The sequence below is a fragment of the Odocoileus virginianus genome, unplaced genomic scaffold, assembly GCF_023699985.2.
Source record: "Odocoileus virginianus isolate 20LAN1187 ecotype Illinois unplaced genomic scaffold, Ovbor_1.2 Unplaced_Contig_12, whole genome shotgun sequence".
Lineage (NCBI taxonomy): Eukaryota > Metazoa > Chordata > Mammalia > Artiodactyla > Cervidae > Odocoileus > Odocoileus virginianus.
In genome coordinates, this window is record NW_027224329.1 from 2,262,027 (window position 1) to 2,288,296 (window position 26,270).

At 35.5% G+C, this 26,270-nt stretch overlaps 1 protein-coding gene and 1 pseudogene across 1 annotated transcript; one reads left to right on the top strand and one right to left on the bottom strand.

Annotated features, from left to right (window-relative positions):
* LOC110124651 (tyrosine-protein kinase Fer pseudogene) overlaps nt 1–3,585 on the top strand; it is a 62,722-nt pseudogene extending 59,137 nt beyond the window's left edge.
* Nucleotides 654–25,551, bottom strand: LOC110124648 (THO complex subunit 2-like). Its single transcript, XM_070464058.1, has 17 exons — nt 25,259–25,551; nt 24,095–24,236; nt 23,285–23,442; nt 22,244–22,372; nt 21,756–21,887; nt 21,481–21,665; nt 20,798–20,973; nt 20,452–20,554; nt 19,354–19,784; nt 19,093–19,151; nt 17,574–17,690; nt 12,714–12,851; nt 12,310–12,379; nt 12,070–12,227; nt 9,109–9,185; nt 8,604–8,649; nt 654–3,355 (listed from the first exon to the last, which is right to left on the bottom strand). Exons 1-16 carry the CDS (start codon nt 25,451–25,453, stop codon nt 8,622–8,624), a joined length of 2,298 nt encoding a protein of 765 aa, XP_070320159.1. The 5' UTR covers nt 25,454–25,551; the 3' UTR covers nt 654–3,355; nt 8,604–8,621.
* Nucleotides 25,552–26,270: the final 719 nt, after the last annotated feature.

The following is a 26,270-nucleotide window of genomic DNA, read 5'->3' on the forward strand; positions in this document are numbered from 1 at the left end:
TATGTTCAGTAAATTGGAGGACAGAGAGAAGAGATTCTGATGCTAAGTTCTGGCAAATTTTCACAATCTTTAAAATGCCAATGCAACATAACTACTGGAAAGCTCTTCCCTGATATGTTTCAAACAAATGATTTTGAGGTGAACCATAGTTATTTTCTCACTGGCATAATCATTCTAACAATGTATCATTTTTTTAAAAATGCCAGGCACATTATAGTTTATAGACGCTCAACAGCCATTGAATGGATCACTCTCCAGTAATCACAGTGCTCATCAATTTGCGAATTATAATTACCTGAAAGGGGGCATTGAGATTTATATTCCTTTGCCAATCCTAAAATATACACAGCATGTCTCAATCCTTTTAAAAATTAAACCCTTTACTGTCATTCTCTACAAAAAATTTAATTTGCATAGGTATCATTGGGGTCCAAGAGACTGAAGAGTAAATGAATAAGTCTGGGCATGATTTCAGCCCACTTTCTACCCCAGGTGCAGAGGAAAGCAAACAGGATTTTCTCATATTGGGATAAGACGTCTGTCATTTGGAAACACTGCGGTCCATGGACGAAGACACAAATAAGAAAAAAGGGTTAGGAATCTCAGCTAAGTTGTTTTGAATAAGCAACAATATACACAATGATATACAATCATTTGAGAAAACTATTGTTTATTTAGAAAAAAAGGTTACATGGGTAGAATTCGATAGATAAAAAAATTTCCTTTTAAAAATGTCACTGTGAAACTTTTCCAGATGAAAGTTCAGCAATACAAAGCTTCTCTAACTGTAGAATTAAAACACATTTTTATTCCCCCCAACCTCTTGTTTTTGTTAACATAATTACAAGAAAAAATGGCAAGGGACAAGTGAGTGCTGGTACCATTTTTTTTCAAACATGTTTTAATGTCGTACATGAACTATATAAAATGATTCCTAGGCATTGCATAAGACACTGCTCCCACTTTGTTTTTTTTACTGACTAAATATAAAACAGGCCAAATAATAAGTTAAAATTGGGTTTTTAAATGAGGTAAATTCAAAATGGTTCAATAATTGTTTATTTTCCATTTCAAACAATAAAAAGGAAGCATTGCATATTGGAAAAAAAAATAAACCCAGGCAATATTCAGTTGCTCTAAAGTGAAATTCTGTACATATGTAACCTTATTTGCTTGTTGGAAACTGTATGCAGCACATTGTGCTAAAAATATGAGACAGTTAACACTTTCAGCCATTTACTGAAAATAAACATGTAGAAACTAAGCAACAAGTTAAATACAGTAATGCACAACTCAACAATTTTAAGTTTTCGGCATGGAGCAATAAAGCAGATAACTGAATAATTTAAGGAGATGCAAATGGGCCCTCTTCATTCATAATTCTTGGCAATCTACTCAGGAAAATAAATTTCTGGTCACAGCTGAACAATTCATTCCAATCTCACCTGAAAGAAACAAAGTGATTATATTGATAGATAAGAAAGGAAGGAGGGTGAGAGAGGCGACCGATGGAAGGTGGAAGAGGGACAGACCAAAGGAGAAGGGAGGAGAGAAGGAAGGAAGAAAAAAGAGAAGGAAGATTTAACAAAGAAAATCAATGAGTTCTGTGAATAACCAATGCTTGAATTAAGTCCCTAGATAAGGATAAAATATTTGTGTATTTCTTATTGACTACTTGGCATACTATGATAACTTGTATTTTATCTGAGAGAGAGGAAAAGAGGGGAATGGGGGAAGGGAGGAAGGAAAAAATGAAATAGAAACAAGTAAAACATTCCACTGGGACAAGCAATAGCTTGTCAAAAGTAAACAACACATAGCAATGAAAAGGAACCAATTTTACACGATCAATAAAAAGAAAAATGACATCACATTTTTTCATAAGGACATGATTTTAATAGTTACTTATATTAAGATGCAATGTCTGCTAAATTATAAAAATTGCTTTAAAAATATATTGACTTAATTATACTCATTTCCTTTATGTATTGACATTTTTCAAATACTGCATATTTGAAATAAATCAAAACATGATTATTACAACATGTGGCAAATAAGTTCATATCTGCCTAACAATGTTCTCATTCAAATTTTAAATTAATGCTTAAGGCATTAAATTTTACTTATGAAATACTACATTCATATATTTCATAAAATCAGAGCTAGAAGGGTCTTAGAAAATAATCACACTTGCATGAAATGCTGACAATAATTTACATATCATTTCTATACAGCATTCTGTTCACATCATGTATAATCTTGACATTACCAATTACAATTATAGATACACATATGTTGAACTTACAATTTTAATACTTAAATCATTGTTCCTGTTCATCACTGATGAATGGATAAACAAAATGTGAAACATTCATACAATGGAATAGTATTCACTTATAAAAAGAAATGAAACTCTTATACATGCTATAACATGGATGAATCTTGAAAACATGATGCTAAGTAGAAGCAGCTAGACACAAAAGGCCACATATAGAATGACTTCATTTTTATGAAATGTCCAAAATAGGCAAATCCAAAGAGAAAATACTTTAGTTACTTCCAGGGGGAGGGGAAAGAGAATTGGGAGTGACTCTAACAGGTGTGGGGTCTCTTTTGGGGATGATGCAGATATTCTGGAATTAATGGTGATAGTTACAACATAGTGATATATTAAAAACCACGTTGGCAGATTTTATTTTATGTGAATTTAACCCACTTTTTTTAACTGCCAAAAAGTCCATGTTACAATAAAGAGTATCATGGTATCAGTATAAGAAATGGGTTCTCAATCATGAAGCTGTCGTAATTACTGGGCAAGGGAAATTTTGATGACACATTTAGGGGCACATTAAAAGATAAAACTGGTATCACTGCTAGAACATGTGAAGATGATCTTTCCCAGGAAATGAAATTAAAATTTTTACAAGAAGCCAAAATCCTCAAGCAATATAATCATACCATTATTGTAAAACTCATAGAAGTTAGCACACAAATACAGTCTATCTACAAAATCAAGGTACTTGTCCCAGGACATGATTTCCTCTTCTTTCTGAGAAAGAAGGATGAACTAAAACAGTGAAATTTTTATTAGATGCTGCTTCTGGGTGGCAAATCTCCAGTAAAAATTGCTGCAAGAAACTGCCTGGAGGTGAAAATAATGTTCTGAAAATCAGTGACTTTGGAATGTCTCATCAAGAGGATGGTGGTGTGTATTCATCTTCTGATTTAAAGCAGATTCCCATTAAATGGACAGCACCAGAAGCTCTTAATTATGGGAGATATCGTTCTGAGAGTGACGCATGGAGCTTTGGCATCCTCCTCTGGGAGACCTTCAGTTTAGGGGTCTGTCCACACCCTGGAATGACAAATCAGCAAGCACAAGAGCAAGTGGAAAGAAGATACCAGATGTCAGTCTCTCAGCAGTGTCCAGAATGTATTTACAAAATAATGCTGAAGTCTTGGGATTACAAACTTGAAAACCGCCCCAAGTTCAGGGAACTTGAGAAAGAAATGCCATCAAGAAGAAAGTCACACAGTGATGAAACACTGCTAAACTCAGACTTTAGGACTCTTATCTTCCAGTAGAGTAATATTTTCTTCTCATTAACAAGTCTATACCACATTACCTGGAATATTCTACTAAGGTTATTTTTTTTCAACTATTTTTAAGAAATATGTACAACTTTAACCACTGTAATAAAAAAGCACAGGTTCTAAATGCAAGAAATCCCACTGATCTTTTCACATCAAGGACTGCTGATATTTCTCAAAGAGTTTCTACTTTAGGCTCAGTTCAGAGTTGGCAGTCCTCGATCCTAGACAGCTTTCCTCTCCCAGTGCTATAAACTGCACTGGTAATACCATCTTTGCAGGACACATTTCCAAAAAAGGTGGCCTTTCACTGTGCTAAGACAAGATTACATTTGTAAACATCACTTTCCATTGGGAATTATTTGAACATCCTGGGGTTTTTTCTTCTTTGCTTTTTGCCAGAAATAGGCCTTGCTGTTTTAGTAAGGTTGTCATTTCCCTATGTTCCACCACAGCCTTCTCCTTTGTCTGGGTATAAGAAAACTATGTATGAAATGCCTTCAAAGAGTACCCTTTCAGAGTTGAGGCAGCTGATTTTCAATGAAGTTACTTTATAGAGAGCTTTGACAGCAAGAACGAAGTCTGAAACACAGGTCTGGGTGAAAGAGCAGCTAGACTGTTGATCAAAGTAGAAAACAAAGACAAATAGGATAGCAGCCTTGTAAACACACACACACTAATTTTATGATTAAATTCACCAAAAAGGTCCTAAGAAATGTTTCAACTGTTCTTCATAAAAGAGCCCTCTGGATGGCAACAATATTTATGTAGAGAAACTACGTAATACAAGCCCAGCAAATTAATAGCTTATTCCTGGTTAATCCTAGTACCTGTACACACATACACACACACACACACACACACACACACACACACACACAGGCACCCACAAGCCAAGCAGAAAGGCACACATGGATAAAATTGACAGTTAAAAAGTCCAATGAACATTTACAAGGAAGAAAGAAGCTACAGGAGAAAGACAAAAGGACAGCCATCCTAATTCCACTTTACTCCTTCACTTACCCTTAAACTGCTCCCTAGCAATTTTTATCATCGCAAACACACTTCCTGAGGTATTCCAACTGGATAAAATGGAACAGTTAAGACTAGGATTCTATTGAACTGAATCTCACCACACCCTGGGGTACCTCTCAAGATAAATGTGTGTATGGGGAACAGTCACTCAAGGGTAAATGTGGCATTGGAGTCTTTGCGAAGTGCTCATGCCTATGTCCAGATAAAGAATAGCACAGCACCTGAGTGAATATTTTGTCTGCCTTAAGTGGAAGAAAGGAAATAGAAAATCCCTCCTGTTCTCCCCAACTGTTTAGTGCCTATGAATATCAGTGCACAGAATTCAGTGATACTTTAAAGGATAAAAATGAAAAGAAAAATAGTTCGGGTCTATCATTTCAATCTCCTAACAAAACTTTTGTATACCTTTAGTGGTTGCTACACACAGACCCAGATGATAGCATAATAAAACTGCCCTCAAAAAATATGTTGCAGCATATACAGCAACTTCTTAAACAGTAAGTATACTATCAAATGTTACAAATAAACTGAACCTTCTTTTGAGGGCAAAAAAAGGTCAATGATGTTTCTCTTCAATTCCAAAAAGATACAGTTAACACTCTGAGTACATAATTCTCCATGTAAAGTTAAGAGTATCTGAAACAGGTGACTCAGTGGCAAAGAATCCACCTGCCAAGCAGGAGATGAAGGTTCCATCCCTGGGTCAGGTGGATCTCTTGGAGAAGGAAATGGCAACCCACTACAGTATTTTTGCCTGGAAAATCTCATGGACAGAGGAACCTGGCAGGCTATAGTCCTTGGGGTCGCAAAGAGTCAGACACAATTTAGCAACTAAACCAATACCCTTTGAAACATAGTAGGTAATAAAGAAAAATACTTGGTTGTCTGATTATAAGGAAGAGATGGAAGTTAACTGCCTTCAACAAGATCAAAATCTAAGGAAAGGGATATGCGACACACTCATATATGCAGCAGCAGCAGCTTATATACATAGGAATCAGTGACTAGGATTCTAGGCAAGCTGATACACGCCTGTAAGCAATGGGAAACTACTGAGAAAGTTAACTGAACACTCCCTACTCTACATATATTATCAGCATCTAGAACTGCACCTCAAGGTAACACATTCCTAAAATAAGCAATCTTTGAGCACTTTGGAGGTCAGTTTCCAAGTATGGACTGAAGAAGAAAGACTCAGAATGGGGATTACAAAATCAGTTGTTTATAGGGGCTAGTATAAAATGGAAACAAATGGAAGTGCACCTACTGGGGCCTGATTGAGGCAAACTACAAAAAAAGACCCATTCTATTTAAGGGAGACAAGCACCTAGGCAAGTCTAGCTGATTGCTGCCATGCAGAAATGAGAACACAATGTTGCCAGCTGTCCCAGTTCTTCAATAGAAAGTAACATTTGGATTTTGTAACTATTCTGAAAATGTTAAATACTGTGCAAGGCCAAGAAGGTATGTCTAATAACCCACATTCTGCCTAAGGGCTGAGAATTTGCAACCTTGGGTTTAAATGTTAAGAGCTAGGTTACACATAAGAGATGGGGTGACAGACAGACCGGTAAAATATATTAGGCCTCGCTGGAGTGGAGTATTAGAATAGGAACGTAGTATACTACAAATACAGATGGGCAGCAGAGAGTTAATTGTTAATATTCTTTGAAATCAAGAATCCAGGAGCGAAGTGCAAGTAGATTGAGTTTCTCAAAACCTAGAAGCAAGTCTCAATTTAGCAATGTCTGGCTCACTAAAGGACTCTCAAAAGATAGCTGAACTCAATGAATTGAAGACTATACATATCAATTTAAAACTGAGACTCTAAAGAATGGTTCTAAGTGGAAATTCTGCATAGACAGGAATTTTTAAAGATTAAACTAGGGGAAAAGGTTAAAAGCAAAGAAGTTAGTTGTGTTCCAGAGACCAAATCAAAGAGAGGTAGGATGAATCTGGACAAAGACGTTAGCAAAAACAAGTAACAGGAAATACAGAGAACAAGCAAAAAGGATTTTGCAACCAAAAACTATGAAACAGGAAAAGAAGACTTTGGAAGGAATTTAATCTGGGTCACATTCATATTTTCTTAACTCTAACATGATCATTTTAATGTTTCTGAAATCAGGGTGATACTTACAAATCAATGTCATTTCTCCATGCACTTTTCTCAAGAAAAAAAAAAAACAGTTCTAGAAAGCAACAATGAATCTTATAATTAATGACATCTCTGAATCACAGAAATGTGACATGTGTAGCAGTTCTCCTTTCTGTATAATATAAAATTTAAAAGGGAGCAAGGAGCAGATCTGAAGTGGCCTAAAGGTAAATGATGCCAATCAGAAATGATGAGAACTCTAAATGAAAAGGAACAGCATAAAGACTTGACCAACCCTGGAAGGTATCCAACAGAAGACAGCCAGAACAGCTTAAAAAAAATGAAAAGTCTACCAGTGCTTCACAAAGAGTCTACACAAGAAGAGAATAAAGAGAGATGTATAAAACCACAGTGAAAGCTGTCAATGACAATGATTGGCCCATTCCTAATGAAGATACAAGAGGTAGAGCTTTTTTTTTTTTTTTTTTTTAAATAAGGGGACCAGGTTGACAGCAAGAAGTAAAAAGCAAAAAGTAAAATGCCAACTAAAAGGAAGGTTATGGCGAAGAATAAAAAAAGATTAACAGTTTATCATTCACCAGGGAAGACAGCCAGTTGTTAGGCAAAGGGATAGCTAGAATTTAAGAATAGGTAATATTCTTTTATAATCTTCCTAATTTAAAAAAATCTACTAAATTCTTAAAAGCTCTCTCACAACTCTCATCTTCCCTTCTACGCTAATACTCAGAAAACAAGCACAGACTAATAAAACAGAAAAAGCACATAACCTGTCAGGAAGTTACCTGCCTGACAACCTCAAATCCCTGCTCTGTAGCCAAAATAAACAACAAAATCCATACTCTAAAGTTCACCGCTTTATATGGAATAGGCTCTCAGATATTTCTCATTCAAACTGTAAACAGCCTTGGTTATCTATCTAGTTTCATAAAAGATTAGAAGAAGCAAATAATATTAGGAGGGAGCTAGAGAATGTAAGTATACCTGATATCATTAAGAAGTGACAGCTAATACGGAAACAAGAAAATTGGCTATAAAAGATTCAACAACTTCAATACTGCCATCTCAAACCATTAGCTGTAGAGGGCAAATCATACTACATACCTCAATAATCCTAAGGCATCACCAAACAATAACTTTTCAGATGATTATCTGAGTGCTCAAAAAAGATCATATTAAGGGTTCTGAACACTCAGTCCACAAATAATTTAAGATGGATAAAACATTTTTTAAAACTCATGTAAGGTATAACTACTTTGAAAACAAAACTGCCTATTTTAAAATCCAGAACTAAAAGCACAGACCCTATTTTTGGCTTTGAAAAACATGGGCAGTGATAGAGAAGCAAGAAACTTAAGACAAAAAAAATCTCTGAATAACATGTCGGCATGAAAGGCAAAAGATGACAGAACACAAGCAGGCAAGAAGGTCTACGTTTACATGCTGGCCATGTCAGGTAATCTCTCTGTCACTCCCTTCCACTTAACCTCTTAAAAGTCTCAGTTTCTTCCCCTGTAAAATGCAGATACCACTATCACCTATAAGGTACTTTTAAAAAAGTGATTAATCATCCAGAGAAGATGGGAGTGAGCAGTGGAGAGAAAGCCAGATGTTTTTAAACATATCCTGGTGCTTTAAAAAAGGAAAAAAAAAAGGCATGACTAATCAGCAAGCTTAAAATGAAAACAGCTCAAAAATAACCATGAATCTTGTCTCACATCTTTACCCAAAGGCCTGAGCATTATATTTAGGTGAAAAACTACAGTTGTGTCTTGCAAAAATAAATCTAGTTTCTTCAACATTATCATATCTCATTTTGTATTTCTATCTTTAAATGAAAAAGAGGTGAGAGAACACTCACCTTGATTGAAAGTCTTCATTATCTGTGCTTGTCCGAGGACTTATGAGTAGATGACAAATTAAGGGAAAACAACTTTTCGGGGGGTAAAAAGAATCGTGTCTCATCTTTTAGTACAGCCCCTCAGCCTGCAGGCCTAACTGACTCTTGCCAGCCCGGCAGTCTCAGACTCTAGCAGCTCTGCTCATCTGCAGCAGCATCTTGCCCTGCTAGTCCCCATGCCCCCAGCCCAAGGGACTCCTTTCTTCCTCTTGGTGGGAGAGCCAGAGGGACTTTAAATCCCTTGGTGGCATAAAACAACCTCAGTTACCAAAGAAGTTTAAGAAAACAATCAAGTCTCCCATTTCCATGTTTTATACATTTGAGAGGGTTAACTAGAGAGACCATTTAAAAGGTAGTAAGCCCTTAAGCATTTAGACACATAGTACAAGGCTACAATCCTAAATAAGATCAGTATCAAAGTTTTCCATTATACTGATGAAAAACATCTAGAAGATGAAAAGGATATTGTTTCTTCTCTTCCTTTCCTCCTGAACTGTCCCGTTTCTCTTTCTTTTCTATCTTTTCTTTATCATGCCTGGACTCCTATAATGAATGGTGGAATTAGTTGAAGGGAAAACCAAATATAAAAATCAGCTTAAAATCCCTTTCATCACCCACCAGACATTAATTTTTCTTCAGTTATTTAATATAACACCAAAAGCACAAGCCAAACAAAACTGGACTTCATCAAACGTAAAAACTTGTATGCATCAAAGAACACTATCAAGAAAGTGAAAAGACAACCTACAGAACAGGAGAAAATATTTGCATATATGTATCTCATAAGTGTCTAATATCAAGACTACATAAAGAATTCTTACAACTGAGCAACAAAAAGACAAACAATACAATTTTTAAAATGGCCAAAGCATCTAAATAGATTTTTTCAAAAGATATACAAATGGCCAACAAGTACATGAAAAGGTGCTCAACGTCATTAGTCATTAAGAAAACACAAAATCAAAATGACAGTGAGATACTAATTCACACCCACTAGGATGGCTACAGTAAAAACAAATAAATAAAACAGAAAGAGAAAATAACAAGTGTTGGCAAGGATGTAGGGAAATTGGCACTCTCATATATCGCTGGTAGAAATGTAAGCTGTGCAGCCACTATGGAAAATGGTTTGGTGGTTCCCCAAAAAGCTAAACATAGCATTACCATATAACCCAGATATTTCATTCCTGGGTATATACACAAGATCACTGAAAAAAGATATTCAAACAAATAATTCATAGTAGCACACAAATGTTCGTAGCAGCACAACTGACAACAGCCAAAGGTGGAAAACAGAACAAAAGTCCATCAACTGATGAATGGATAAGCAAGCGTTGTATATTCGAACAATGGAATATTATTTAGCCATGAAAAGAAATGAAGTACTGATACATGCACCACCATGAATAATCTCAAGAAGATTACACTAAGTGAAAGAAGTTAGAGACAAAAGGCCACATTATTATACAGTTCCACTTATAGGAAATAGCCAGAGTTTTTGATAAGCTCATAAAGAGTTCATAGAGACAGCAAGCAGATTCAGAGTTGCGAAAGGCTAAAGGGAGGGGGAAATGGGGAATGACTTGATGAGTATGTGGTTTCCCTTTGGGGTGATGAAAATGTTCTGGAACTAGACAGAGATGATGAGTGCAAAACACTGTAAATATATTAAATGCCACTGAATGATATACTTTAAAATGGTTAATTTTATGTTATGTGAAATTTTACCTCAGTTTAAAATGCTTAAAAAGGAGCAGCCTCCCTTTTAAAACCATCACCTTATAATTTTCAAAAACTGCTTTTAAGAACTATGAATATATGGCATATATGTTGACTAAATATAATGATGCTTTGTAAACACTTAAGTAATGACTTGCTTACTTTATGACAGATGCATGGGATATATTCTGAGTATTATCCATTAGTATCTAAGAGAATGCACACTACACTTAATTTTAAAATCAAATATAAGATGTAAACATAAGTTTATTAGGAGGAAAGGTTATAAAAGTGTGTTATAAATGAGAAAGACCTTATAACAGTGTAATGATCAGGGAGAATACATGTGACCACATTTTATTTTATTATTTTATTTTTTTCCCCCATTTTTATTTTTATTTTTTTTTGATTGGCTTTTTATTTTATTTTTTTAAATTTTTATTAGTTGGAGGCTAATTACTTTACAATATTATAGTGGTTTTTGTCATACATTGACATGAATTAGCCATGGATTTACATGTATTCCCCATCCCGATCCCCCCTCCCACCTCCCTCTCGACCCAATCCCTTTGGCTCTTCCCAGTGCACCAGGTCCGAGCACTTGTCTCATGCATCCAACCTGGGCTGGTGATCTGTCTCACTATAGATAATGTACATATTTCAATGCTGTTCTCTCAAAACATCCCACCCTCGCCTTCTCCCACAGAGTCTAAAAGTCTGTTCTGTACATCTGTGTCTCTTTTTCTGTTTTGCATATAGGGTTATCATTACCATCTTTCTAAATTCTATATATATGTGTTAGTATACTGTAATGGTCTTTATCTTTCTGGCTTACTTCACTCTGTATAATGGGCTCCAGTTTCATCCATCTCATAGAACTGATTCAAATGAATTCTTTTTAACGGCTGAGTAATATTCCATTGTGTATATGTACCACAGCTTCCTTATCCATTCGTCTGCTGATGGGCATTTAGGTTGCTTCCATGTCCTGGCTATTATAAACAGTGCTGCAATGAACATTGGGGTGCACGTGTCTCTTTCAGATCTGGTTTCCTCGGTGTGTATGCCCAGAAGTGGGATTGCTGGGTCATATGGCAGTTCTATTTCCAGTTTTTTAAGAAATCTCCACACTGTTTTCCATAGTGGCTGTACTAGTTTGCATTCCCACCAACAGTGTAAGAGGGTTCCCTTTTCTCCACACCCTCTCCAGCATTTATTGCTTGTAGACTTTTGGATAGCAGCCATCCTGACTGGCGTGTAATGGTACCTCATTGTGGTTTTGATTTGCATTTCTCTGATAATGAGTGATGTTGAGCATCTTTTCATGTGTTTTTTAGCCATCTGTGTGATGTGACCACATTTTAATCTCATGACCAAAGAGAAACTACTGAATCTCTGAATTGTTGTCAGAGAAAAAAGAAAACACGCTAACACACACTGAAACTCAATGACAAGAAGTAGGTGTGAGTGGAATGGAGAGGAAAGGAAATTCAGAAGTAATCTAATTCTACCCTCCCAGCAATTTGGGACTAAACCGCTTCAAGTTCTCCAAGAAAACCTGCCCTCCTCCAAAACCTCCTCCTCCCACCCCCAAATAATTAACAGAAGACTATTTGACTACAAAAAAAACCTGCCATATTGGCTAAATTTTCTAATGGGAGATTTTCTAAGAAAATTTTTCATTGTTCCTTTTGTTCTCCTAATTTACCTTTTTGCCACCAGAGGAGATTTTATCCATCTTTTCAGATTTAAATGAGTCGCCGCCTTTTTCTTTGCCTGAAGATTTTGACTTATTTTTTTCCTTGTCTTTCTCATTTGGATAAGGAGACTCACATGGACTTTCACTTTTGTGTTTTGAAACCCCCACTAAAATTATAAAAGAGAATCATGAAAGCCTTTTTCAATTCAGTTTGATGACTACTTGGAAAGTATTAATAGGTCTACCTACTTGTTCCATTTTCCTCTTTCCGCCTCTTGGTTAAGTCCGGTGGCACTTCTCGGTCATTGTTTGAGTGATCCTAGAACCAAGAATTGTGAACTACGTTGATTAAAAGTTTTTGTTTTAAAGTACTACTTTTCCACAAGAAGAGCACAGCTAACTAGCATTGGAGAATATCTTCAGTAGTTTCACATACTTGGTAAAATGACATGATAGGCAAGAAGAGCTGGTAGAGATTACTAGGCTGAAGATCCTTATAACTGTAGAAGATTCAAACACACTTGAGGGTGAAAATACCAGTTAAACACCAAATAATAGACTGTCATGCAACAAACTGGTACTTTAGATCAGGCAACAGACACTACTGTACATAATAATGAACTTTCCAAACTAGTTTTTAAAAAATTACAAACCCTTTTCCGCTCTTTCCTGTCCTTTTCATCTTTTTTTTCTCTTTCTCTGGATCTTTCCCTTGACTTGTCCAAATCTTTCTTGTCCATTTCTCTCTCCTTACTCTTGGACAGTGGTGGAGGAGTATGATTAATGTAGAGCTGTTAAATTAAGGCAATATTACTAAAGATTATTAGTTTTCCAGTATTGACATCATTTGCTCGATTGTTTATTTAATGAAAGACATTTGGTAGTAGACCCAAAGTCAAAACTGGTCAGCTGCATGGATTATGAGAGGTAAAATAAAAGGGCATGGCACAAATTATGCAAAGACTTCAATTCTTGACCTTGTAAATGTTTATCATTTAAACTCAACCAGTTCACTCCTCCCTCAACTGAGATTTTTATTATTAAATTCACAAGCTACAGTTCCTTATATAGTTCTACTGTGAAGACCTATAGCTACCATCATTACAAGAGTTCATGTGTCAAAAATAGTTCCTGGACTTTCTCTACTATTAAAAAAAAACTCTACACAATCCTAGAAATTTTAAAAAGTTTTACTATTCACTGATAAGCAATTGACGACAGTGAGGAAAGTATAATATAAAACTTAGCCATGACTTACTTTACTAATAAGTCTTTTCTGCCTCAGTATAAATCATGAATAGATTATCCTTTAATCACTGTTATAGTAAAGGCTACATATTCTCTACTTCTGAAAGCACTCCAGTTTCTGTAAAATAATCACAATTGATTGTAAAATTTGTCTTGTGCTGTGCTGTGTTTAGTCGCTCAGTCGTCTCCAACTCTTTGTGACCCCATGGACTGTAGCCTGTCAGGCTCCTCTGTCCATGGGATTCTCCAGGCAAGAACACTGGAGTGGGTTGCCATGCCCTCCTCCAGGGGATCTTCCTGACCCAGGGATCGAACCCAGGTCTCCCGCATTACAGGTGGATTCTTTACCATCTGAGCCACCAGAGAAGCCCAGAATTTGTCTTACTGGTTCTAAAAAGCTCAGAAAGCCATATTGTCCATTGAGGTTGATGAAACAGACTGAAAAATGATGAATCAATGTTCTCTTTTGCCTATTCTTTCTCCAATGAAAGGCCCAAAGGCCATAAAATAGCCAAAGATCAAGGATGTGCTAATTCTAAATAAGAGGTAATCTTACTTATACAAGTTGTAAATATGGAAATCCATTAGAAAAGAAAATATTAAGGAAATAATCAGACACCTAACCTTGCAGCATTTATAACTGTGCTATAAGCTTGCATTTAAGACATTAAAAATTAGGCAGAATACTGAACATAACTCATTATATAGCTACACAATTCTAGATATACCTTGAGAATGAAAAGGACAGTGAGTCAAAAGTCAAATATTTTTACATAAACAAATCCTTTGGTATTCAAAGGAATACACAAAAAAAGACGTCCATCAGTTTGAGAATTAACACTTGTTTTTTAACACCACCAAATATTTTCAATTCAGTTTGCTCAGAAATACTACCATAGCAATGCATAAGTAGATTCTTTAAAAATTCAATGTATATAAGTTGGTGATCAACTGAAATATACAAAATGCTTATTAATAACAAAGAGCAAGAGAATGAGAAACAATCATAAAAGTGTTTGTCCAAAAGGTACTCTTGCTGGATACATGCCCTAAATGACACTAAGATTTTCTAACTGAGGAGTTTATTCACCTTAAGTCAATATTACTCATGAAACTGACAAGACAAAGAAAGCAATGTTATTGCAATACTCTTAGTACTGCTTAATTCTTCCAGTAAAATTTGTTTGTGATTATAAGTAAGTACGTGCACACATGCATGTATGCAGGCATGCACACATGCACACTCCTCCACAAGAATGACGTGTACCTAACTTGAATTCTGTATTGCAAGGAATTGGGAAACCTAGAAATTCTTAGCTTAGAAACGTACCAGTTCTATTCCTTCTTTCTGTCCTTCTAAGAATAGTTCTGATGACAATACTCTTTTCTACAAAAACAGTCTCTCATTTCCTATGCATAAAATAATATTCCTTAGCTTGAGTATTCCAAGCTCTTCACAATCTTTGCACAATTCTATTCTACTATGGAGTAATCCAATGTACTCTAGGCTGTGGCTGCTGCTGCTCCCTAACACCCTGCACTTCCCAGCAGGTGTCTTCACTGGAACAGGTGTTCATTTTATCTTAATCTCTTAAACTCCTACTTTGACTTCAAAAGCCATCAGCACTTCAACATTCCCTCAACTCCACAAATCACTGTCCAGTGAACTCTTATTTTATATTAGCCTTTTTGGTGGCAAGTATTCCCAATTAATATCATGTCATTTACTTTTGTCCATAGCACAGTTTGCAGGATGGCAGGGAAGCTAATTTCCCTTTTTCTACTTTTACATACTTCCCAGTGCCTTGTACACACAGTGAGTACTCAATACATATGAAGATGGCCTGACATGTAGGCTCAGGTTTGATTGTAGACCCTTGTTTTAAGATGATGAACAGAATTAAAAGCTGAAGTTTATTTTTTGAGGGGGGTTATTGCTCCCCTCTGAAATTACAGAGAAGCTTGGTTTAAAGGAGCCTGCTATTCATACTTTACCCAATGTAAGTGCTAAGACTGCTAAATAAAAACACAATGGACCAAAACTAGAAACATGCTAACTGGAAGTAGCATGGGGGTAGAAGGTGAACGGACAGAAAAGATTTGGATACTAATTCATCTTGAAAAGCCAAGTCCATGTATTACTTTCACTATGGATTAAAAAATGAAAATAGCAACTATTTAATTAGAAAAAAAAAGAGGATCCTGGACAAAGTATAACTAAAAGATGAAACTAAAGCAGGGAAACATTTTTACATGTACAATAACAAAGTGACCTGAAAATATAGACACATACCTTTCAAATCCTCTAAAAAGTAAAAGCTACCACAGAAACAGTGAGTTTATTTATAGATCATTCATATTAGAAAGCACTCAAAATCCAGAAAAAAAATTTTTCTAAGACATTCATATGCTAGTAAACTTTCCTAGACACACAAAAAGCAACATCAACTACTATGCAGACTGGTGAACTTTGGATGCTTTAACAAGTCCAAAGGCATAGAAGTTCATTTTAAATATTTACTGAACATCTAATCATACTGTCAGGCACTAAGGATCTGAAAAGTGGTATGAGTCACAATTTTTACAAGTGTATTCATATGCCATTTCTAAATGTTCCGACTGAATATTGAAATCTATTGAATTTTAAATGCCCACAAAATCACTATCTTTTTTTTAAAGGGTGGGATCACCCCTGAATCTCTATAATTTAAAAAATAAGACAAACACACGAAAGAAGTTAAGAACGCTTTCAACTACTATTGAAATATGAGTGCTAGGAATCAAAGAACTATTTTTTTGCAACTTTTTTTTTCCATGGTGGTAAGAATACTTGAGGAACCTTAATTTTAGTACAAGTTCTGGTGCTAACAAGTTATACGCCACTGGGAAAAGGTCAGGAACTTTAGTCTGTTATTTGTTAAAAAAAGACACTGCTACTTGCCCTACCTGCCTCACAACATCTATGATGAGTATGAAATGAGATAACATATGCTTATCTCATATGTTTTATTTTCAAAAGGCTTTCACAAAATGCAAGGAATCATAATCTTTATCATTGATTAAAAAATCCAGTTAAGTATAACAGCAGGTTTCCAACTGCTTCAAAATATGTTCCAGGAAATATTCACAAGGTAACATTGTAAATCCATGAATTTAAAACAGCCCACACAAGCCACTGACGGTTAAGACTGACATACATACACAGTCCCACTCTGGTTATAAAAACCTACTATACTGGAATACAGCATCAATAGAGCAAAAATTTTACTTTAAAAGAAACCATTCGCACTTAATACAGTATATTCTAAAAACAATGCTACAATTTCAGGACACAGGCATATTGGCTAATCTAAGCTGTTAAAAATTAGTGCTTACTTGCCCAATATCCACAGACATTTCAATTTAAAGCTATAGTTCTAAAAGCGGTTAGTACTGTCAACTGGCTTTGTTCCAAGATATCATTTTTTACTGGTCTACCAGTAAGGAATCATACTTAGCAGATATAAGAGGAGGCAAAGTAGAAAATCAAAGTGAAACAGGGTACAAATTTTATAATAATAAAGACAAAATAACATGAACATTGGACAATTCAACTATAATCATGAAATGAATGAATTCTGTAATAAGATACACAAACTGCACATTATTTTTAGTAGCAGAATACTCAAGAATAGGCAAGAATTAATACTGACAAGTAAACACAACCATTGAGTTGAATATTCCCCAAGAGAAAGATTAGTTTACATTAACCATACTTTTTGATAACATGCCACAACTACCAAAAAGGTAGCTCAGCAGACGTGACATAAAATGGGTTGACGTTTATGGGTTGAGATGGGCTCAGTTTTTAGAAGAGTTATGTGAATGCATCAGATATATCTTTTGGTCTTCTGGGTTATCTAAAAAAATTAGAAAACAGTCTGACAGATTTGTTTTGAGAAATTAAATAAGCCTACTCCCCCTCAAAAAAACCAACTCCCTCTGCATATCTTAAACTTATTTTCAGATTTTGAAGCATAAAAGGATAAGGCATAACAGCAAGCAAGGAGAGATTATAGAAAGGTTGCCACATTACATACATTTTGTAACAATTTCACTAAAGGGATCATCCCCACATCATCCACTGTTTCAGTTTGTGATAGGTATTTTTAAAGGTTATTCCACTAGCTTACTGAATTTACTAGGGTGAGGGTACCTACTAAACAAATGAAGTAACGAATTTTTCTTTGTTTTACTTAGGCATGATGATTTTAAAAGACTCAAACCTTTGCTGAAGACTCCTTGAGTTCGATGAGACTGTCCTGTAGAAAATGAATGGAGATGACAGGTGAGCTGGCATAGTTCTCAGAACCCAGAAGAACTTTGGAAAGTATGGCTGTAACCTGGAAATAAACCAGCTACTTCTTGTGAGGATAAATCTCATGATGTCATTATTATATGAATATCAACAGTAAAAAAGAAAACAAAAACTATGTAATGGAATTGTAATGTTAAAAAAAAACTTAATTATATGTACTCATTGCAACAAATAAAAATCTTTCTCTGCTCAGAATTTAAAAACAAATGTCAATGCTACATTTTTTCATAATACTGTATTTAAGCTACAGGTAACATTAAAAAGCTTAAGAAAGCAAAATATTTTTTCTCCACAAAAAAGCTTAAGATAGTGGAGATCACAACATTGTCTTATATTTTCATAATTTTTCTTTAATAGGGAGGTTTCAAACTTTATTTGTGACTGTCATAAATATACACAAATTTTATTCTAGCCAGAAAACTCAGTGGCATTACATTAACAAGAAAACAAAATATATTCTATAAAAGAGTAATTAACTCTTTTCTTTTTGCAAAGTGCCTCTAACTGTAAATCTCATACCTCCCACAAAAAAAAAAAAAAAAAAGACGTTAAAAAAAAAAACAAAGAAAGAAAATGAAATTACGGTATTCAACCACAGTGCTCTTGATGAAGAATTAGTTAACTTACAGGTTTAAAAGTTCAACGTACTGCAAATTCAAAGATTCCATGAAATTAGATGACTTTAGAATTAAAATTAAATATGGAGCAAGGAATGGCTACCCTGAGTCTTCAAGAAGGCTACACCCACGATTTTGTGCTGCAGTTGAATGCCTGGGGTTTCTCTTTGCTGGGTGGTAGGATTGGATGCCACATCTGCAAGGTTCAACTTGTTGGGAACCCAATGGGTATAAACAAACCTCCAAGGGAAGATACAACAGAAGCTGCATGCTCACTGAATATACACAACTACAGGAGAACTGATCACCAAGGAGACTTTAAAATGGAACTCCTTTCAAGACTCCTTCTTAGAAGGCACACATCGGTATGATGCTCATCAAGAAGCTTGATGAATTCAGAGGTATCTTGTTTATCCTGCATCATCCAGGAAGTCTTCAGTGATATATATTCTTCAATATTTATGCCGGAAAATAGGCTTCATTCTGCTGCAAAGATTCATTTGCTTGTAGCTACCATTGCACTCCAAAAAAGACTGCTTAAAGCAGTGAGGCACTTCTGGGAAAAATCTCTCTTGCACTTTGAAACACTACAAAATTAGTGCTAGGTCCTTGAAGTTTTCATTTCTTATAAGAAAAATACTCGATAGGAAAAAAATATCAGTCCACCAAAAAAAAAAATCATTTTCTAATGCAATATAAAACCTCCAGTGGCTCCAGTGAATACTTGGCACAAGACTTGAAGGAAGTCAGGACACGTATTCCAAACAGGTGAGCCTAACATGGACGCTGCCTTCCTCAGGCTATACTAACCTTTACTGTTGAGGAATGTGATGGAGAAGGATGGGTATCAATTTTGCGACGTTTCTGTTCTGTTGGGATGAAAAGAAATAGTCATAATTAAGGTATGTTTGCACTTTTCCCAAACACTTAAAAAGAAACACCAACTTCTAAGATTCTTAAGTATTAGTTTCTCCCTAGTTAAGTCCCTAGATAATTTGCCAAAACAAGAACCAACTTTAAATTATAACAACCAAAGGTAAACAAGTAAAAAGAAAGACAAACTAAACTTGCCCCTTTCAGGCTCTGCAATATCTGATCGGGGAACAGGTGACTTCAAGGACCCAGAAACTGGTGTTTTCTCTCCTCCTTTAACATTTTCCTTTGATTTCATTTCCTTTGCTATATCTCGTTCTCTGGACGGCTCCTTCTCTCTTTCCTTTTCTTGAGTTGACTTTGATTCTACATTCAGGACAGTGGTCTTGAATTTCTCATCTTTAGCTTTTTCTTCCTTCTTGAATTTTTCTTTCTCTTTGTCAGATTTAGGTGTTCTTTCCTTCGTCTCTCTTGCTTTTTCATCTTTATTTGGCCGTTCTTCCTTTGGTTTCTCTTTACCATCTTTACCAAGTACTCGGGCCTCTGGAGTAGTAGCTGGAGTCTTTTCTTTTTTCTCTTTTTCTTTCTCTTTTCCTTTTTCTTTGTCATTTTCTTTAACAGTTTTGCTGCTTAAGAAGGAAAACACGAGATTTTAAGACAAAATGGCCATAAAATATATTCAATGTTATAAATCATAAAGCATTTTTTTTTACTGACTTCTAAAGTTTCAGAACTAAGAGTAACCCTTTGAAAACTAAAGGACAACTTTAAGACAAAAGGGAAGTACTTCTTTATCCAATAAATAATAACTAAATTCACAAACAGCAGATTAAGAAAGAGTAACTAAAGTGATGCTGGGCCTTTTTGTATATGTTCATTATCTTTGAGGATTAAAAAGTAACAAAAACTATCCCATAAGCCAACCAAGGGTGCTATAATCAGGAACTGGATCACTTAGTTGGATGGATCACTGGTCTAAATCAGTGTATGCTTCTTTCATATTAATTATTCTTACCTAGACTGTCCACAGCAAACACTCAATCCTAAAAAAATTTTTTAAACTTCAACACATACATTCCCCTGCATATTCCAGTAGAGGAAACAAAGGCAGTTTCAGCATTATAAAAAATGTGAGGAAGGTAAGCATATCATCAAACAGCAGTATACACAAAAATTTTAAGTCCAACATAAGTGAGTTTAATAGTATTCAACTATCATTCTCTTTCATTCATGTCTAGTGAGGTTGGTTAATCATATAAGAATTCAGAATTTTGGTCCAGAGCACAGTGTTCCTACCTGTTAGAGCCACTATTTCCATTACTTGAATTCCCTTTTGGTGTGGCACTAGAAGCTTTATTAACAGCTTTCACACCACACTGAGATCTCTCCCTTGATTTATCTGAAATAAAGGTAAAGCTTTATTTGACAAGCCCCAAAATGTAAATAAGCTACAATTTCACAGCAAAATGAAAAGACTAGATAGAAAGAAACAAAGGCGTGATCACTTCTTGGCAGTAACATACTACTACTTAGGAAACAAAAAAGTAACACTAAGCCAGCATTTTACTTGTCATGGGATACAAAACTTATCAGTTTCCTGAAACAAAATGTATTACTTATAAATTCATACAAATAAGCATACCAGTGTCCTCGGTACTGCTTTCGTCTGACTTAGATACACTTCCGAATGACGATGAAGACCCACTGCCAGGCCCATTTTGTACACTGGCAACTGCATTCCTCGGAGGGGGGTCTTTGTGATGAAACTCATTTTCAGGTATCATGTATGACTTTCTACTTTTCAACTGCCCAGAGTAGCTGAAAGTCGCACAAAGTGTTTAAATATACAAATACAAATCAAAAGGCACAAATATGGGGTTCAAAGAATAAAATTAGCAAGTTATTTACTCTGATACTTGATTCCAAAGAATAAAATAATATTAACTTTCAGTAAGTTCCTGAAGGTCTTTATGGAGAGCCTAGATGCTTTCTTAGAAATAAAAATTTCAATGTAAACTAATCCTTCAACTAAAATGCCTTTTTTCCACTATTGAAGATCTGATAATTCAACTGATGATAAAACTGCATTTCCTCCAAGCCAAAATATGTTATGTATGACTTTTGAAATTCTCATCCAGTACAGACCGGAAGCTAATAATCAGAAGTGACAACTCTCACCAGCCTGTGGGAACATGATCGCATAATCTCCCATAATCTCCTGAAGTAAGGCAGAAGATAAACTTCAACACTGTAAAACATTTTAGAGTCTTCAGAATCCTTCTGTAATCTAGTCTCATAAATCACATTAAAGTATAATTCTGTTACCCCATAGCCAATGCATATAGATCTGGCCTCTTCTCTTTTTCCTCTTGGCAGATTTTATGCACTCTTCTTTCCAAAGCCTGACCCAGATTCAAAACTTTTGGGTACCAAGGAAGTATTTTTGTTAGCACAATCAAGATATTCCTGATGTGAGTATATTCGCCTGTTTCAAGGCAATGTACCGATGCCTACAACAAACATTTTAAGATCTGTTATTATAAAAGTGGCAGTATGAAGAAGAAAAAAACACCTTTGAGAAATACAAATTTTTTTCTTACCTTGGTTAGTTTGTAATGCCATTTGTGTACAACATGTCGAAAATTTTCATAGTCTAATTGATCAGCTTTATTTCCACCATCAAATCCAGTTGCTCGTAATATAGTAAGGAATCCTGGATAATTTCCACATTCCTAAGGGAGAAAACAGGCTGTCACTTTTAAAGAAAGATTCTGTCCTCCAGCAGAAGCTGAAACTGAAGTAGACTAATAATTCCATGGGAAAATATGATGTGTATCTGAATTATAGGTAGTTTTCATAGAAAGATTAAGTTTATTCAGTGACATTCATTTGAAATGTCAGTTTGAGATAGGATAAAAATATAGCACTTTTTAATAATGAATGAACTGTGCTTAAATTTTAGACATTGTTTTATAACTAAATCTTGAACTCAGCTTCCCTTTTAAAACCAAACAACCCAGAGCTTACTGGAAGTGGTCATTATATACATGGTAAATGGGTAAAATTTAATAGTATTTGTTCCCCATACCTTTTCATATGTGGCTCTATCACTGTGCCACCTGGTCACAGTCTCTAACATGCAGCAAAGGAATCTCCCATATCGACTAGCTTCATTTTCAGTACAGCTTGCGACTGTGTAAATTATATCAGAGAAAACCTAGAGAAAACAATGTGTGAGATATGAAGACAGATCAAGTTCAAAATATTAAAAGACCATGTAATACCAATCATAAAAAACTAAACAGCTAGGTTTAATCAAAATGCATCATCCCCTCTTATATTCACAATTCTAAGACCTTTAAAGATTTTGGCTTTTGTGAGAAAATAGTACATTTATCAAGCAATAATAACAACAAAAACCCACTTTTATAAAGAAAGCTGATTTACAATGACAGAAAAAAAAATATCATTATTACTACATCATAACTTTTTAACAAAGACTTAGCCATAGATATTAATGGGGTTACGGGGAGCAGTTAAGCAGGGTTAAGCAGAAGCGAGGCTGACAGAAACCAGAAATAGGCAGCTAAGAGGCTGTAACATAAATCAGATTTTAAACCATAAAATGCAGTGATTTATTATTAAGAAAAAAGCCAGATGCAAAAATCTGTGAATGTGACCATACTAAAAAGTGTCCTGGCTTTTATATATGTGCAGCTTTTTTGTTGTTTTTTGAGGGGGTGAAGGTTAAGAATGCAGAATAGAGTTCTACCTATTATGACATAAATTCAAATGTAGAGTTAATGGATTAACAAGGGGGTGCTTATTATATATACCAGGCACTAATCAAAGTGCTTTTGTGTGTAATGACTCATTTAATCCTCACAACAATCTTATGAATCAGGTACTATTATCCCGTTTTACAGATAGAAAACTGAGGCACAGAGAGATTAAAAAAAACTTGCCAAAGATCATATAGCTAGAAAGTAGCAGAGCTAGGATTCAAGTTCAGGCACTTGGCTCTTGAATTCATACTTTTAACCACACACACAATAATACCTCCACAGATTATAATGTTTAGCTATCTTTGTGTGAGACTTTTTTAAAGGTTGCAATAGAAAGAACTTACTCGATCATAGCAAAGAAGTGTGGAAAAATTTGGAGTTTTCTGTTGATGTACCAATTCAACAAAACGAGCACAGTAAACAGCATCAATTGCTGAAAAAATACATCGAGGAAATATACACAGCTGTAGAAATTTTGTGATGGTCTCATTTTTGGTAGATTCTAAAAATAAGGGAAGAATATATTAAGTGGTAAACTTCTTCCTCAAGTGCCTCAAGGTCACTAAACATGACAACATTAACTTTAGTGTAGAGAATGCTATAAAACCACAAACTATTTATAGTTTGTAACCAAAAGGTCATGCCTGGGATAAGACTTTTATTTTCACTCTGTGAACATTTTTCTACCTATAATTTCTCCAGAAATAAGATTTTATACATAAGAGTTGAGTGATAAGCTGCCAATATGGTTAATTAATTTCATCACAGACTAAATCTGTTCTTTCAGTGAACATGTGAAGTCAACTCTGCATTAATGAATAACCAAAGAATGGGATGGGCTTCCCTTATAGCTCAGTTGGGAAAGAATCTGCCTGCAATGCAGGAGACTCGGATTTGATCCCTGAGTCAGGAAGATCCCCTGGAGAAGAAAATGGCAACCCACTCAGTGTTCTTGCCTGGAGAATCCCATGGACAGAGGAGCCTGACAGTCCATGGGCTCGCAGAGTCGGACACGACTTAGCAACTAAACCAAAGGATGGGATAGTGAACACTGAGTTGAAATACAAACGTAATATACTTCAGTACCTCCAAAGTTATAAAAGTCTGCTTTTTTAATGTAAAGTGGCAGAAATGTAACAATTCCAACAACTTACTTGCTAAAAGCCAGTTGTCCTTTTCCAGTTTCAGTCTCTGCAGAACTCGCTGTACATGTTCCATCTGTTTCTTTTCTTCTTCAAGAAGCTTGTCCTGAAGGGCAGTACATCGCTCCTTCTCTTTTTTCTTTTTATTTGGAGGCTACAAAGTATAAGTTAGATACTTTTCTAACTATAGGCACATTACTTCTCCTTCTTTTAATTAAAAAATTTAAGGAAATAAATGCCAGTATTTTATACTAACTACTTCAACAGGGATGTTTAGGAGTCCACTTGGATGTGCTTTCACCTCCAATCAATAAAATCAGTCTTTGTACTCTACCAAAATAGGCTACCTTCTCAACAGTGGTTCTTTTAATCTGAGGCATAGAGTCATCTTGGATCCCTCCTTCTCTGTTTCAACGTTCTAACTGCTTACAAGTCCCTTGCATTCCCACTACCTCCACCATAGTCTATGCTCTCAGTACCTCATAATTAATTACCCAAAAGGCACCTAGGTGGTCTCCTGACTAATGCCAGTCCCTTGGCCTACCAAACTAATCCTTCATACCACTGTTACGAGCAAGCTTTCTAAAGTACCATTTTTACCATTATTGCTTCCCTGCTTAGGAATCTAAAATACCTCTGGATTTTATCAAGCCTTCCTTTCTAACTTTCATTGCTCTACAGCATTGGGCACCATCCTAACCATTCAAATTTATCACTAAGGCCATTCACTATAGTACAAATGGTCTCTTTAAACTTTAGATTACTTCATACGTTTGCTGAAGCTCTAGAGTCGCCAATTTGCCACCATATTTCTAAACCTAACCTATCATCAAGGCCTATCCAGTTCAAGACTCACCTCTTCAATAAAGTTTTCTCCTAAAGAATTCTCCTCTGGGGAATTCCTATTCTTCATGCAATTAGTAACATAGACCATTTTAAGTTGCTAGCACAGCATTCAGTAGAAAAGCAAACTTGAATACTTTCTGATTGATCACAACCTTCATGCACTCACCAAGCCCCTGCCCCAACTCATGGAGAGATCATCTCTAAACCCACTTAAGAAAACATTATATAACAACAAGATAGAAACTTGAGCTAATATAATTCCAAGGTATGGAAAATGTTGAATTAATACCATGAAGTTATTTTTCTTGAGCTACTAGAACAAAAACCTACCATTTCCTGATTGTCATCAATCGCTTTCATCTGGATTTTAAGTTTATTGACTTCCCGTTCATAGCTGGTATGTGGAACTGCAAGGTCATACATTGTCAATGACCAGAATGTGGCATAGAATTGAGGACTGATGTCATCCCAGACTTTGGAAACGTGTAAGGAAACCACTGCTTCATGAACAGGAGCCATCACCATTTCACATGATGTGATGTACTTATGAACTTTATGCTGCTGTTTACTTCCCTTCTCTGATTTTTTAAGTTCGTCATACTTTGACTGGAGATAAAAAAGTAAAAACACATACATACAATATTTATAGCAATGATTTTCATAGTATAAAAACCTAGGTTCCCTTGAATGGATACACATATATATGTATGTCTGAGTCCCTTTGCTGTCCACCTGAAACTATCACATTGTTAATTGGCTATACTCCAATATAAAATAAAAAGTTACCTAGGTCCCCTTTTCAAGAATCAGAAAATGACCAATCAAAAATGTTGCAGGAAATCTAATTTCTTACCAATAACATTAAAGATAAATCATCCCTGGAAGCTGTTTCAATATTTAGTCCTGTGTGCTTACTAGGAGCTTTTCAGAAGATTCCTATTGCACAAGTCTCTGCTGAGTAAGTGAATAGGGTATGTGAGCCCCTTGACCATTTCCTCCACTATACTCTCTTGCTGCTGCATCAAGGACTGAACAGGTGGGGTTTCCACTCCTGCTTTTGAAATATTCAAGGGAACCAAGTAGATGGTCTAAACACTAGGAAAGAAGCAGAAGAGCAAACCAAGATAGAATGTTTTATCACTACATGTAGCCCCTGTCATCTGTTGTGATCTGTCAATTAAGAAGCTGGATCAACACAAAGAAAGGTTATGAGAACATTACCATAAGACTGCTAAGTAGGAGGACCAAGTGTCCAGATCTCCCAGTGATTGAGAGGTTTCCAAGGATGCAAGACTGTAGTGCTGAAACTGGGAAAGTCTGGCAAACAAGGACCTACCGGTAA

Excerpts from the sequence above, each read along its gene's own strand:
- LOC110124648 (XM_070464058.1), bottom strand. The coding sequence starts at position 25,453 with ATGGTGATGGCTCCTGTTCATGAAGCAGTGGTTTCCTTACACGTTTCC. Across the intron at positions 19,152-19,353 it reads TATTGCAGAGCCTGAAAGGG|AACAGAAACGTCGCAAAATT; the intron begins GCAAGTTTAGTT and ends TCATCCCAACAG. Across the intron at positions 17,691-19,092 it reads CACATTCCTCAACAGTAAAG|GTTACAGCCATACTTTCCAA; the intron begins GTTAGTATAGCC and ends GTTTATTTCCAG.